This window comes from Prunus persica, chromosome G4 (assembly GCF_000346465.2).
Source record: "Prunus persica cultivar Lovell chromosome G4, Prunus_persica_NCBIv2, whole genome shotgun sequence".
NCBI lineage: Eukaryota > Viridiplantae > Streptophyta > Magnoliopsida > Rosales > Rosaceae > Prunus > Prunus persica.
Window position 1 is genome coordinate 3,198,363 of NC_034012.1, and position 15,414 is coordinate 3,213,776.

At 36.6% G+C, this 15,414-nt stretch overlaps 3 protein-coding genes across 3 annotated transcripts; 2 read left to right on the forward strand and 1 right to left on the reverse strand.

Annotated features, from left to right (window-relative positions):
* LOC18779122 lies at positions 1,891-3,013 on the forward strand. The gene is made up of 3 exons (XM_007212876.2): positions 1,891-2,163; positions 2,280-2,426; positions 2,530-3,013. Exons 1-3 carry the CDS (start codon positions 2,086-2,088, stop codon positions 2,779-2,781), a joined length of 477 nt encoding a protein of 158 aa, XP_007212938.1. The 5' UTR covers positions 1,891-2,085; the 3' UTR covers positions 2,782-3,013.
* On the forward strand, positions 7,477-9,295 carry LOC18779688 (probable WRKY transcription factor 65). The gene is made up of 3 exons (XM_007211708.2): positions 7,477-7,916; positions 8,021-8,155; positions 8,312-9,295. Exons 1-3 carry the CDS (start codon positions 7,732-7,734, stop codon positions 8,841-8,843), a joined length of 852 nt encoding a protein of 283 aa, XP_007211770.1. The 5' UTR covers positions 7,477-7,731; the 3' UTR covers positions 8,844-9,295.
* Positions 11,223-15,368, reverse strand: LOC18778554 (ras-related protein RIC2). Its single transcript, XM_007211970.2, has 2 exons — positions 14,911-15,368; positions 11,223-11,957 (listed from the first exon to the last, which is right to left on the reverse strand). The coding sequence occupies exons 1-2, from the start codon at positions 15,129-15,131 to the stop codon at positions 11,522-11,524; spliced, it is 657 nt and encodes a 218-aa protein (XP_007212032.1). The 5' UTR covers positions 15,132-15,368; the 3' UTR covers positions 11,223-11,521.

The window sequence follows — 15,414 nt, forward strand, 5'->3', positions numbered from 1 at the left end:
AAACTTGACAAAATAAAGTACAACGTGTATAATAGGTGGATGGTTCAACTACTAATAGCATAAATACATTTTGTATAAAATCTCACACATGTCAAACTATATAGATGACAATATTGATATTTATAATAGTGGATCGTGAGTCCATCCCTCTAACCTTAACAACATATTTAAAATGAATGGGAAGTAGAGTTAAACTGAATTATAAAGGGAATTTGGTGACCCCTGCCAAAGGAGAAAGAACGATAAAGAATAAAACAGAATTAGAAGGTGTCAGAGCATGTGACTTAGGGCCAGTGGCAAAGCAATAGCCAACCAGCTGCAGCTGCCAGCAGCACAGCTCAATAATTATATATGGACGAGCAGCTAGCATATGCAGCAGGGTGTGGCTTTTAGAGAAGGCAGGGGAGACAAAACGAAACCAAACGAGAGGCCCGTGAACAAGTCTAGCTATAGTACTGTTGTTCAAGCATGTCTTATGTCTCTAACCTCCTTCTCTTTCATTGTTGACTGCCTCACTGAGTGCCCTCATGATGTGTATCTATTTGTTCTGACGGATAAAATTAAAACCCACCCTCTCTCTCTCTCTCTCTCTCTCTCTCTCTCTCTCTCTCTCTCAAAATGCAAATTTCATTAGGAGAAGTAGGTGAATGGGACAAGTACATATATACCGTTCTCTTTTTGGTCTCAGTTTAAGTCCCCACCTGCCTTCTGTGCACCTCCCAACTCTTTCAATCCCAACAGTGAAGAATTTTTGTCTTAATCTTCATGTCTTGCAGTCTTTGGCTTTTCCTTTTTTTTGGCTTTTCCTTCATTCCTTCCCACACCGTTCATTCATTTTTAAGTGTCAATTACTAGACACCCTATGCCATATAGCTTTACAATACTTCGATATTCCAATCCAATATTACTGAATGTTTATACCTCCTCATATAATTCCAATCCAACTCTAAAGCTCTAAATAATAATTTTACACTTTAAAACATTCAATCATGTCAATAAAGTGGATCAAAATTATAGAAAGTTAAGTGAAAATGAGATTCTCTAACGCGTCTTGTCTAATATGTACTTTGACATGATTGATGTGTGTGGATGGCCAACTACGAAGTCACATGCAAAATTAGAACTCGTCCTATTGATTTTTTATTTAGGATATTGCTTGCCTCCTTCTCTATAAGGAGATACTCTTTCTCTATTCGAATCACAATTTGACATATACACAAAAATAATTCATCCGAAACATAAAAAGAAAAACTTACGCACACATGTCACACTGTTATTGGTAAGAATGTTGGAGCTCTTACTTACATAATAAGGAGGAAAATATTTTCCTTCTATTTATTACATCATTTATCTTTTTCTTTATTTTGAACGTGGGTTATTCTCAATAAAACCTAATATTTTTGGATTTATATCTAAATTTTTATTTGGATTTTTAGCCGTTTTGCCCTTTGAACTATTAGACAATTCGAACTTACCCTCTTAAATTATTTTGTCTACCGATTTAATCATTCTATTTGTTTAAAATTGTCAATATGGGACCTATTGTTAGATTTCTGGATATTTCATCCACGTTTTCGTCTAAATAGACACGTGAGGGGCATGTGCTTCAACTGTAATGGGGATGAAATGGTCAGAAAAGTAACGACAGGTCCCATAATGGGCTATTTTAAATAAATAGAAGGACTAAATTGGCAGACGAAATAATTCAAGAGATAAATTTGAATTGCCTTATAGTTCAAGGGGCAAAATGACACTTTACCCTTTTTATTTTTAGAACTTTGGGTAACTATACTATTTGCGGTACTTTTGCCAAATGACACAAGACAAGAGAAGAAAAGCTTGGAAATTCTGTACTCCAAGACATATACCCACTAATCAACTAAAGCTCTCCTTGCTCTTCGCAAGCTATAAAAGCCAGGGCAACCCATACAATATGCACACACCCTTCCCTACACTATATATAAAGCCCCATGCAAACAAAAATCTATCTACTATTCGTTTAAGAGTTAAAACCTAAAGTGAGAAACAGAGACAGAGAGAGAGAGAGAGAGAGAGAGAGAGAGAGAGAGAGAGAGAGAGAGAGCTATGGTTTCCGGGCTTCAGAAGAGAGAACCATTGCGCCGAAAGCTTCAAAATCTAAGCAGCCTTACCAAGATGAATTCTGTAATATTACCAACCAAAAAAAAACCTGCTTTTTAGTTTCTTATAGCATTTATATGCTTTGTTTTCTTCTATTAGCTTGCCTTAACCTTTTTAAATTGGCGGTTGTATGATTTAAGGTCAAGAGGAGCTCCATTTTCATGGAGGCTTTGCTCCAGATTTACATGTTGAAACTCAAGCTTGAAGCAGTCCAAAGAGAGTACCTGCATCTCATGGCTCTTAAAACAGAATACTTAAACCTAATCAAACATTCTCAGATCCCCAAGGTCTCCCTCTCAACCATTTTCTTCTTTTTATTTATATATTTATAGCCATTCTAACTTTCTTTTTTCCCAGTATATAATTTAATGTATATGCGTGGATTGACAGGAAGTGAAGGTTGAGAAGATTGAGGAAGGGTTTCTTGTAAGAGTGAAGTGCGAGAATGCAGGAGACACTCTGGTTTCAGTTTTGGAAGCTTTTGAAGAAATGGGTCTTACTGTTCTGCAAGCTAGAATTTCAAGCAACAATTATTTTTCCATGGAGGCCATCGCTGTAGCTGAAAACCAAAACCAAGACCAGCTGGATGTGAGAGATATCACGCAAGCAATTACTAGGGCAACCGAGATTAATGGTCATTGAAAAGAGATGCATGTGAATAATGCTTTGTGGTTCAAGTTGATAACTCTTAATTAGTGCTGCTGATCAATTTAATTAAGATTATTGATCGATTGATGCGTATCTCAGTATGTAATATAATGTAATGTATTTGTGTCACTGACTTCCACTTTGAATTGAAAAAGGAAAGGTAGACCCAAAAAGAAAAGGAAGAAAAAAGGGCATTCAAATGTGGTATGTGTTGATCGAAGAGTATTTCTCTTCTCAATAGTGGAAGAGATTCCAAGTTCGAATCTTTCATTTTGAAAAAACAACTAAATGCAAATAATATACTCACAGAAATAAAATGGGACTGAACAAATAAAGTACTGTAGAACTGCACTTTTTTTTTAAATAATTTTTTTTTCCAGTCTGGGCACATTATTGATCTGGAAATTTTCGGTAACCTCTGTTAAATCATGGTTTGCTTTTGACACATTGATTCCAAAAAAGATTTTGACTTTAAAATAGTAAAGAATAGAAGAATCTGATTGGGCCTATTCAAAATTTAGGAGTAACTTATAAGCTTGGGCCTTTGCCCGGAACGAAGGCCGAAAGAAAGGCTTGCTGGCCTAAATTTTGAAGGCTAGAGAAGTGGTAGGTGTGGTGGTTGCGGGTGGAGAGAATGTTCCATTGAAGGTGGTGGTGTTGAAAGTTGATTTGGTTACATATAATTAGGGTTGGTCAAACAACTGAACTGGCTATAGGTTGCAGAAAAATAGGTATGCAAAATAAATGCTTTGAATGGGACATGGAGAGGGTACTATGGTCCAGGCAGGGCTTATCTTTGGAGTTGGGTCCATGTGTCCATGTATAGGTGCTTTCTGAATTTAAGTTTGGTCTATATGATATTTGATAGGTTGGTACTACCAAGATTTAAGGTACGAACTTGTTGGCAAACTGTAAAATAATTTATCGCATATTTACTTATTAGTAATGAGTATTGGTCATGTTCGATTCCGTCTCATGTAACCCTAGAAATTGTCCAATTATCTATCAAAAGTCAAAGACTGAGTGAGTATATACCCCAGCATCTATAAATAAATAAATAAATAAATAAATAAAGATATTTGTTGAAGAGTACTTGTATTTCTTGTCTAGCCACCTGAGGTTTTGATTGTGTATTAAGATATGTCGTTTTGGCCTTTGGGCCATTCAAAGTAATACTAGCAAAGTGTCTTATATATTTACCATAGGCTCTGGGGACAACTTAGAATTCTGAAAGGGTATAACTTTAGTAGTGGAAATGTATTTCTGGTGAGCCTTGGGTCTTGTGGCTACCTGATCTTCATTTATATTTGATATGTCTTTTATTTTATTTTTTTGGTTAGTTTGGGAGGAAAGAACTTGGGTGTCAAGCAGGGGGAACGGGGAGAGCCACAACCACTGTGATAACCCCGCTTGACATTTGATAAGTCTTTTTGGTTCTCATACTCGAAGCTTTTCTTTTCTTGACACAATTGGGCAACCATGGCAATACATAGATTTTTTAGATCGTGATGTCTTATTTGCTTATTAATCATTATTTCTTGTAAATAATAATAATAATAATAATCTTACTAATTGGGCTATTAAATAATAATATTATAGATTTTGTTGGTGTATAATTTTCTGTCAATTTAAAGTCTCACCTTTTTACCTGCAAAAAGGCTATCAATTTTCAATAGATTTTTGTACTCTGATCCAACTTTTTCACTAGAAACAGTTCCATATTAGCACATTCGCAATGTGCATGGTATCCATCAATAGAAGCTTCTTCTATAAATATATATAACTTTAACAAGTAAAGTACGCAGCTGTTGTAATTGCCGAAGCTTTCTACTTTTAAATTGCACCCCCATTGATAATTACACAAGCAAGGCCTGCAGCTTCTTACTTACCATCAATTATTTATCACATTCACACTGATGCCGACCCGCTTGATGATGAAATCCCAGATTTCTTCTTTACTGTTAGAAAGAAAAGGAAGGTGTACTCTCATTGGAGCTCGAAAGGGAGAGAAACTTGCACACGGCGCATATTTTTCTCCATATATTTTTTTTTCTTTATATCATTTATATACTCGTTACATATAAGTTTTTTTTTCGTTTACGGAAGGCCAATCAGTGAAATAGGACGATTTCTCAATTCTCATGAACACACAGTTCATGATCATACAGTAAGAATTAAATTAATGTGGGCTAAGTGGGATCTGTGAATAGTTGAAGAGACATATTCTAACTACATGTGGATGGTCCAAAAGAGCAACGTATATCACACCCCGAGAAAACCTACAGTCAGAAACAAAGCTAAAGTCAACCATTTAGATTAGAGTCCCTTCCGTGGTTTGAGGAAGTAGCTCCAATATTTTTTGTCCCACTAGAAGAAAATAACTGTTCTTATATATTTCGGTGCAACAAGATTAATTCGCATATCTTTAAGCAAATTCATGTCACATCTCACACTAGAACTATTTATAAAGGGAGTATTCTTCATCTATTCATACCAATGAATCATTTATGGAATTGTTGCAATTCACATATTTACTATTCGCATTTCAAATTACATTTATCAATCTCTAAGTATTTAAACTCAAACATAAATTTTTATATATACGAAAAATGTGATTAATAATGTAATTAAAAAAACGCAATTGTTTCTGATTGCGTGGGAACCAAATTAAGGAAGGTAAATCCACCTCGTACCCCACCCTAATTAGACAAAGTTTTGATCTGACCCCAGACCCAGAGTGTTACACGGATCAGAACATGTGGGTTGCAATTCCATTGGTTGTGATCAGAAAAGCTTTAATGCGACATCTACTCGCCAGATATGCCTCCAATTCTTATCACATCGTAGTCAGAAATATCAACACATATAAATACTATATTAATATTGAATATTTCATTTCATGTCGTGCTTAAAAAGCATATGTTTGGCTCCTAGGAAAATAAATATAAAGATATTCAAATGTGAAAGAGGAAGGGCAACAGGAAGTTTCCCTTCCTTGAATGTGAGCTGTGACATATGTATGAAAGTGGGTGAAGGAGATACCAAAATAAATAATTATATTAATAGTTTAATGATTTAATCAAGTAGGTTAATAATAATTAAAATCTCGAACATATACATTGCTTCACGGCAACCATGGGGCTCTAGAAGAAGACTTGTGTGTGTATATATATATATATATATATTTAGGGTTTTTGATATCTTTGATGTAACAAACAGACTGACTGACGAATTGGCATTTTCCATCCCTCTTCTTCCCTTGTGAGAGGGGGAAGACGGACACTGCAGCAATAGTAACATAAACTGACTTGGTCAAATTATGAGGCTAAAAACTTAGGGCCACGACAAATGTTTTAAATTTGGAACCATCCCAGATGCCATTAAATGTAAGTTATCGATCCAATTATCCAAATGTGAGAGATATTATTTTTGGCTTTGTCTTTAGTCATGCCCTTCAAAATAGTATTATCTTCCACCTTTTGGGATTACTCTATGTCTATGGCACCCCAAAACAACTTCCCTTTAATTCCTTTTAAATAGTTTTGAGAATTATAAACATAATATTCAAAATAAAAATTCCTCTAAAAATTAACGCATAATATCGCACTCTGCACTCGAGTTTAAATCTCTTTTTCTCTGTAGTTTAGATTAAATTATAATAAAATATCGCTTGTGTTAAAAAAAACCAACAACATGAGTACGTCATTGAGGGATTGGTTAAGCCAAGCTCATAGAAGTTTAATAAAGAATTTAGGTGTATTTGACTTTTCTGATTATTTAAGGGAAACTTGATTTCGATTAGATAGGGGAAAGAGCCCTGGAGAAAAGGGAATGAAGACAAAATTGATGAGATCATCCTGTTATAATTTGGATTAGAAAATTAATCGAGACGATTTATAAAAAAAAAAAATTGAACCATACTTCTCCTTCTATCCTTGGTTGGGCTGAAAAGTCCGTGTGAACTAAATCAAACTGGGTTCCAATGAATATGACGGTGGCAGAACAAATTTAATATACTTGTTTATCATTAATTACCAAAGGAGTAGGTTTTGGCATGCTTGCAAAATAATAGACAACAATTTATTAGCAATGTGACTGAATATTAAGCATTAAATGAGCTCTATGGCTTCGCAGCCCCAAAATATGTATCACTATTAGGGCAAGGCTATCAATATCCCTATTATTATGAAGCCATTCCAAATTTTGATTTGCCGAAATTAACTTTTTGTAATAAAAACTCTCGCCACGAAATTGCAATATAAATTTATAAATTTATAGTAAGTATATGGAATCCTTAATAATACTTATCGATTTTATAAAAAAATATACTCTTGCGAGAGACTAGTCAAATAAATTTCAAATAAAAGATTATACCCGCGAATTGTGGTTTCACAATAAACCCCATTTCAAATCAAATCAAAGAAATTTCATCTAGATCTATGGAAAAAAAAAAAATCTAAAACCTTAATTCTTGATTTTGATAAACATACCACCATGAACATGACTTTTCTTTTTGAGTGGGGAGGAGTATGGGACTGAGGCTTACGTGAATCAAAGGTTCAAAATTGGAAAAAAAGGAGAGAGGGGTCGCTCTCAGCTTGCAAAGTGATTAGTTTGGGCAAACAAAAGGGATAATAATTCATGAATCCATTATTGGGGGTTTAAATTAAAGAACACACATTTTGTTGCACGTCCTTTAAATAAATAAATAAATCCAAAAGCCCATTTGTCAATGTGGCGGCCAATTTTTAAAAGGACCCACCCTCCTTCTCTAATACCTCCCCTCCCTCCCTTTTGTTTCTTCTTCTTCTTCTTCTTCTAAACCCATCAACCAAACCACTCTCCCCATCTCTCTCTCTTTCTCTCTCTTCGTCTCTGCGCTAAGCAGCCCACTTTGTTTTCTCTGCAAATCACCATCAAATTCAGCAGTTCCAAATTCCAGCAATGGACTCTACATTCTTCAACAGCAACAACAGCAACAGCAGAAGCAAGCAGTTTATGAGCGATCAAGAAGAGAACGACAATACTACCAGCTCCACACCAGAAAATAGCTCAGGCTCTCCTCCTCCACCCACTACCAATTTCAGTGACTTCTCCAAGATCACTTCCACGTCCTCCCCCAAGAAAAGGTCTCAACTTTATCCTCAATTCACCAAATTAATTCGACCCAGTGTTCAATAATGGGAATTAATTATTTATTCAATTAATGTTTACGTTAATTTAATTGTTACAGTGCTCGGCGAGCCATACAGAAACGAGTGGTGTCGATACCCATCAAAGGCGACAACAGCAACACTCCGCCTCCGTCCGATTCTTGGGCTTGGAGAAAGTACGGCCAAAAACCCATCAAGGGCTCGCCTTATCCCAGGTAATTTGATCATCAAATCCATAACCCAATTCGAATTTCAACCCAAGCTCCAATTTTTTGCAGACCTGGTGTTTGGGATCAGTGACTAATTTTGTGCTCTGTTTTTTGTTTTCCTTTTTTGTTTCTGGGATTTGGTTAATTTACCAAATTGAGCAGAGGATATTACAGGTGCAGTAGCTCAAAGGGCTGCCCGGCAAGGAAGCAAGTAGAGAGAAGCCGCGTGGACCCCTCCATGCTCGTCATCACCTACTCCTCCGAACACAACCACCCCTGGCCCGCTTCTCGCAACCACCACAACCATCACCAGAGCAACAGCTCGAGCTCTGCCGCCGCCTCCGCCGCCGTCACAAACAAACCCGGCTCCAACAAGACCGAAGCCCCGGAAGCCCAGCAACCCGACCACCAAGACCACGACCCGACATTCGCGGATCTCAACGACGAGTCGCTCCTCACACACGACGAGTTCGGCTGGTTTGCCGACATGGAAACGACGTCGTCGACGGTGCTCGAGAGCCCAATTTTCACGGAGAGCGGCTGCGCTGGTGGGGCCGACTCCGCTGACATGGCAGCGATGGTTTTCCCGATGGGGGAAGAGGACGAGTCGCTCTTCGCTGATCTGGGCGAGCTGCCGGAGTGCTCTCTCGTTTTTCGGCACCGGGGGGTGGGACCACAAGTTCAGATCTGTTGACACGTGTCATCCTCTAGAAGGCCTCCATTTTTTTCTCTGTCCTTTTTTACACACACTCTCTCTCCCTCCGTATATACAAGAGTTTTGTCATTTCTGTCATTCAAACGCGTATCGTGCGCCATAAGATACCCGAAACTTTTTTTTTCCTTTTTTTCTTTTTCTTGTCAACATTTTTCTGATTTTAGTATTTTATTTTGTAGCAATAAAATTTATTTTTTCCTTGATTTTAGCGTAGTGATTAATGAATAAAAAAAACTCTTAATCTGAATCTGTCGTGATGTGTGTGTAATTAGCATATTTGGCCGTCTGTTTTCAATTGTGTATAGAATAGATAGATAGAATATTCTCAAGTGGGTCTCACCAATCCAACTATAGAATAATTTTGTACAAAATTATGCATGTAACGTAATTCAAAATTATGAAAATGCTTTTTTTTTTTTGGTCTTCTCATACTCAAATGAATTTTGTGTGAAAATAGGAGTAGGGAGAGATCTAATTTGACCAAATGCATTAACTCGGACTGTTAGCTAGCCCTTTGCCCCATGGCTAGTTTATTTGTATAATTTGAGAACTTTTGACTGCCGGAAGCAATCAACCCTACATTTTTAAATTGTTCCGTGTTATTCTGAGTGATATATTACTGAAATGATTCATGAATTTATTAATTTTGAGTTTTTATATCATTCGTATTATACAATCATATGTATATCTTTTACATTAAACTTAACGAAGAAATAAACGTATTATTGAATACAAGTCTAATTATTAAGTGTTCATTATTTTCACGAACACTTGATAATGTTTTACAAGATAATTTAGGTTTTAAGTTCTCTCTTAATTAGCTAAAACCAGACCAGCCCACACTACCGGAATTGGGAATTGCTAAGGAACTGAGTAACATTCTCATTGTTCGATTAGACGTGGAATTGAAATGTCTTTATAGACAAGCAGATCAGATCATTCTAAAGTCAAACCACCCAAAAAGTGTTTGACTTTTAGGTGATGATAGCTGGATTTGACTTCATCAGCCATTATTTGGTGGTCCATTAAAAAAAGATAAATAATATATTGTTTACACCCTAACCCCAATTCAGATAAACCTGCTGATTCTAACCCTAAAATTGGCTGGAAGTGTTGATATAATATAAGAGTGGTTGAAGACTAAAGAAGGGGACCGATGAGATGAGACCCCTCTCTTGTTTACCCTATAATTATTGTTGGCCTTTTACTTTGCAACACCTGCACAGAGCATGGTACGTCACATACATTGTGGACAGTCATTGCTCACGTAATCAAATAATCCTTGGATAGTTGGATCGGATCTACTTCTTCCTTATCCGTTTAGATTCATAATTAAATTAAGGCAAATGACAGCTTAGCCGTGAAGATTCACCATTTTTATAAGCATAACCTGCAAACCCTGCAAGCTTTTGTCTCTCTATGTAACATGCTTACATTAATACCTTCCGCTAGTATTGCTGGATTCCAAAGTCTAAAAATGACCAACACGCGTAACGATGGCAGAGTGGAAAATACTTTTATATCATATAAGATAATTAATTTTGATATTATGTTGTTAAACTTACAATATCTATATATATAAAGCAAAAGACAGAGAATGGTGAAACATTCAAAATACCAGAAAATGCCCTTGATTAATGCAAACATTAAGAATTAAAATTATTAATTAAATGAGGATAATATGGTAAATTCATAATTATTCATATCAAAAAAATTAAAATTAAAAAAAATTCAGATAATGGATTCTATTTTTATGGAACACAACTATCCATTATTTTTTTTAATTCTAAAATAAATTTAAATTTTTTAAAAAAAAGCCTCTCGCAGGCGCAGAAGCGCGTGCAGAGAGGCTAGTTTATTATTATTATTATTATTTGGTTGGGAATTCTCCTTGTATATATAAAACGTGAGAGAATGTTATAATGCAATTGGTAATACATTGTGGGATCCACATGCATCAATAATTCATAGTCACTCAAGTGAGCGTGGCCCATGCTAGAGTAATTTTATAGAACGTATTTTGTGATGAGTACTAGGCTAATTTGTGGATAGCATCCTGGGCTACTCGATTCCCGGCGGCGCCTGTGGCTGAGGAAAGGGTTTGGTTAATTCATATTTGCCAATGAATATTATGAACAGATCATTTAAACGACGTCCAAACTAGAATTTTAGATTGTGTTTTTATCAAAAATACGAAAAAGAAATTCAAAAAAACGACCTTCACCAACTGTTTTGTTTGCTAGGCATCAACCAGCACGACAGCCTGTCTTGAGGGAACTAAACGGCAGCACAGGTACAGCCAAAATCTTAAGCAGCCAACAACCACCATGAAACATACACGAAATACGAGAGACTATATACGACGGGGTCGAATAAACAATTTCAATTAATTGGTGTTCTGAAGAATAATTCTTGAAGTACAGAATTCTGGTGCAAATGTGCCCCATTCAACACCTATGTGAAAGTAAGACATGTAACATCTTGTTTCTAAACAAGCTTATCTTCACCAGCTAAACATCTGTCTTGGGTAATTAATGATAATGACAATGGAAGTAAAGACATCTCCGAGATCTAGAAAAAATTCTACACAACCACGGTATACAGAGAAACAGATGTGGCAAACATAAACCCAGCTACATCTGGTGCAGATTCAAACTCTAGCTTGAGCAACAGCCACCTTTCTTCACAGCCGAAACATCTTTACTGATATCGATTTTCTCTCCCTGGGAAGGAACAGCTGAAGCAGCAGCTTCATCTCCAGCCTCCATGGCCTTCCTGCTTACGACACGAAAGATCTGGGTAAGGACTTCAGCAAATGCATTGTCCACATTGGTTGCTTCGAGTGCAGAAGTTTCCATGAAGTAGAGAGACTCCCTCTCAGCAAAGGATTTTCCATCCTCAGTTGAGACTGCAACAAGGTGACGAAGATCTGATTTGTTACCAACAAGCATGACAACAATGTTGGGATCAGTATGGTCTCTTAACTCCTTTAACCACCTTTCCACACTTTCAAATGTTGAATTCCGAGTGACATCGTACACAAGTAGTGCACCCACAGCCCCTCGATAGTAAGCACTAGTTATCGCTCGGTACCTACAGATACGAAAAGGAAATACATTCTCTATTGTGAAAGGAATAAAAAAGTAGAGACTTTCACGTCAAGTTCCCAAAATTGCAGTAATTTACCAATACCAAATAACGATTATAATAATAACAAGATATTATCCAAAGATGATAAACTACCAGTAAACAAAATCAAAATCCCATATACCACATCACCAGAAAGAAACAATTTACCAAACCATCCTGGTAATAGCTGTTGAAGTCAATTAACAACAAACTATCTAGAATAAGCATATTGAATTACAGGTAGCTGTCCCAGCACAAGTGTCAACATCAGCACATAAAAGAAATTCTGTCAAATCATGCATTTGAATCAGAATATTATACAACCGAGCACAACCCATCTGAACAGAGCCAACAATTCATCATTTTTTCTATTCATAATGGTACCTTTGGTATACAGAACAAATGTTGTTAGTGATGGCTGGATTGAGGAGGGTGGCTTGGGGTATCTAGTCTCAGATACGGACTTTAAGTCGGATGGTGGTTTTGCTATGTTTGAGAGGAACAGACATGTTTTTGTGCATATTGAATAACATAGTGAGGGGATTTCCCATCCTCCATGGGTTAAATAGTTCAACTGTATTGGGATAAGGCGGGTTGGTTGGATGATTATATGTACCCTATCCCAATCCCGCGTGCACATCTAAGACCGGATATTTGGTATGTCAATCAAAAACTTAATGTTACAAAAAATAGGGCAAATCTTTTGACTTTTGACTTTTGACTATTTTAGGAGAGAGGAGGTAGTCATGTTTAGAAGTATTGCATAAGATTACTTGGGGTATATATTCTGAACATGCGAACACTTGAGACGTAAGTTTTCATTTAGATAATAGGATCCTTGTAAATATTGATTTCAACGGAATTTTCATACACTACATAAAAAGTACACAATAGCTTAGAAATTAAAGGACTCTCAATATACTTCAGAAAATTTGTTTCAATGGACTGACCTCAATTCTTACCAGGAGAACACGTAGAATTCAATAAAGAGATTTTATAATTACCTAGTAAGTTTAGGCAGAACATTTCATAAGAATTTGCAGCAAGTTTGTTGTTGTATTAAAACATTCATTATTTTCTTCCTCTAAATGCTATAGAAGGAAGTAGACCCGGTAGGTTGCACACACACTGCACACCTCTGGCTCAAATAAAAAAATCATATGAGATTTTAGTTCGAGGGTAATTGAACTGTCTCACAGAACAGTAAAGTAGACTAGATAATCCTCAGAAGCTGGTTTTCAGAGTGCTCAAACTATCATTCATGATTGGATATGCCTCCATTTGCACGAACACTTAATATAAGAGCATAATACTGGCTAAACAGATTTGCAGAATGCCCTGCCCACTGACTAATGTTCAAAGTGAAAAGGCGTGTGAATGGTAATAAAATCACTGATCAAGATAGTGAGGTTGTACTTCTAGTGGCAGTAATGGTTTTAACGGCAATAAATTAACAAAGCTTTCAAGGAAGTATGCGATTTAAAGGGACCATAACAGTATAACATAGCTACCTTATAATGTTACGATACAGACCAGAAACAGGGGCTACATTGCATGTGTAATTCCCACCAGTAATTCAGTCAAGAAAGCATAATATTATGCTTAACTTATACGCGCCACAATTAATGTCACGTTTAAAACAATAATAATAATAATAATAAATCAAATTGAACTGTAAGAACACTGTGAAACCGAGCATAAATTATATACTTCTGTTGAAAACCATGTCATAATTCAAACTATGCACTTCGAGAAAATCAGTTTAGTTTCTCAAACTCATTATGTACATGAATCACCAGTTAGATTGTAGATCTCTGTAATAATTCAAAGGTAGTTCTGATGAAACAATCACGTTCTACTAAGATTCTTGTGAAAACACATAGCTGTATTGTATTCCAATTCATCTTTCTTCTACCAACAGACAGTAACTTTTCTCCTCATACGTAAATGTAAGAATATTCAAGGGGGTGACAACCATATTGAAGATGAAGCCCATAGGACAACTTGAAAGCCGACACAATGAATGACCTCCACCAAAATCTACCGACAAACTAGCTCAAAACAATGACTTTGAAACTGATGTTAAGGTTGTTTTGACTAGCATCATATAGTGAGAGGCATGCAAGCAGCTATAGGCCACTTCAACAAAAGCCAAACAACGCATCAACCAAGCTTCACAAGTAATAGTATTTAACAAACAGCATTTCACTCTAAATTAGCAACACCCTTCTTAAAACTAAGTACTTTCGGGAGTAAAAAAAATAAGGTCATCTATATTGTCGAACACTGGGAACGGCAATAAATTCTTTTGAGCATATGATAGACATAAGGTTTTTTAAGCATTGTATCGGATTTTTAATGTTGCAGCAACTGGGCTTTCCGATATACCCATTCACATCAACCAGGAAGTAAACATTACAGAGACCTAAAGACACTTCTTGCACATTTCAGTTCATGTCTAACTCATGTATACTTAATGTGACTGCAAAAGAGAAACGCATAACAATCACAATCTAATGCAAAATTTCGCTTAGACTGAATCAAGTTTGATCTGTGCAAAACTTGGATTGTTATAAAGCATATCTTATGTGAGAAATCTCTCATATAAAAACCCTGAAAAATATTTGCGTACATCTGATTTAATTCCAAGCTCTTCAGATCTACTGAAGAAACCCCAATTAATGCCCACATCTAGAGGCACCAACCAAATTGCAGAAGCTTAAATCTTTCATTACTTAAAACCAACAAACCTTGACCCTCCATTCAACCAAGCCAAACACATGCAGTTACAAACAGTTTCTATGTCTCATGATCATCAGCTAAAAGTTTCAAACCAGATAAAAACTCAATAAATTGAGCAAGACCCAGATCATAAAGCAGCAGAAACATGAAGAGAAAGTCAAGAAAGCTGACCAACCTTTCTTGACCAGCAGTGTCCCAAATCTGGGCCTTGATGACTTTTCCATCGACATCCAAGCTCCGGGTGGCGAACTCAACGCCGATGGTGGACTTGGACTCGAGGCTGAACTCGTTCCTGGTGAACCTGGAGAGCAAGTTGGACTTGCCCACGCCCGAGTCTCCGATCAGCACCACCTTGAAGAGATAGTCATAGTCATCTTCAGCTCTGTACCCAGCCATTGCAACACAGACAAAGCTACGTTCTTTCGGCTTCCAAGAAGAAGCTGAAGAGAAAATGGTGATCTTGTTCTTTAGATCTCTTCCCCTATTTTGTTTCCCTCTGAAAATTTGTTTGCTTGGAAGTTTTCGGTGTTTCTTTTTCAACCTTTCGGATTTTCGGAGGCGTGTCAGACCTGTGAAAGACTGCTGTCTGCAAAGAGAGAAGAGGGGGTGGCGTGGAGGTGTCTCGGGGAACTAAAAATGACATTTGTGCCCTTGCTGGAGCCATTTGGGTTAAAAGTAG

Coding starts and splice junctions, on each gene's coding strand:
- LOC18779122 (XM_007212876.2), top strand. CDS start 2,086: ATGGTTTCCGGGCTTCAGAAGAGAGAACCATTGCGCCGAAAGCTTCAA. Junction 2,164..2,279: donor GCCTTACCAAGATGAATTCT/GTAATATTACCA, acceptor GTATGATTTAAG/GTCAAGAGGAGCTCCATTTT. Junction 2,427..2,529: donor AACATTCTCAGATCCCCAAG/GTCTCCCTCTCA, acceptor GTGGATTGACAG/GAAGTGAAGGTTGAGAAGAT.
- LOC18779688 (XM_007211708.2), top strand. CDS start 7,732: ATGGACTCTACATTCTTCAACAGCAACAACAGCAACAGCAGAAGCAAG. Junction 7,917..8,020: donor ACGTCCTCCCCCAAGAAAAG/GTCTCAACTTTA, acceptor TAATTGTTACAG/TGCTCGGCGAGCCATACAGA. Junction 8,156..8,311: donor AAGGGCTCGCCTTATCCCAG/GTAATTTGATCA, acceptor CAAATTGAGCAG/AGGATATTACAGGTGCAGTA.
- LOC18778554 (XM_007211970.2), bottom strand. CDS start 15,131: ATGGCTGGGTACAGAGCTGAAGATGACTATGACTATCTCTTCAAGGTG. Junction 11,958..14,910: donor GACACTGCTGGTCAAGAAAG/GTTGGTCAGCTT, acceptor TCGTATCTGTAG/GTACCGAGCGATAACTAGTG.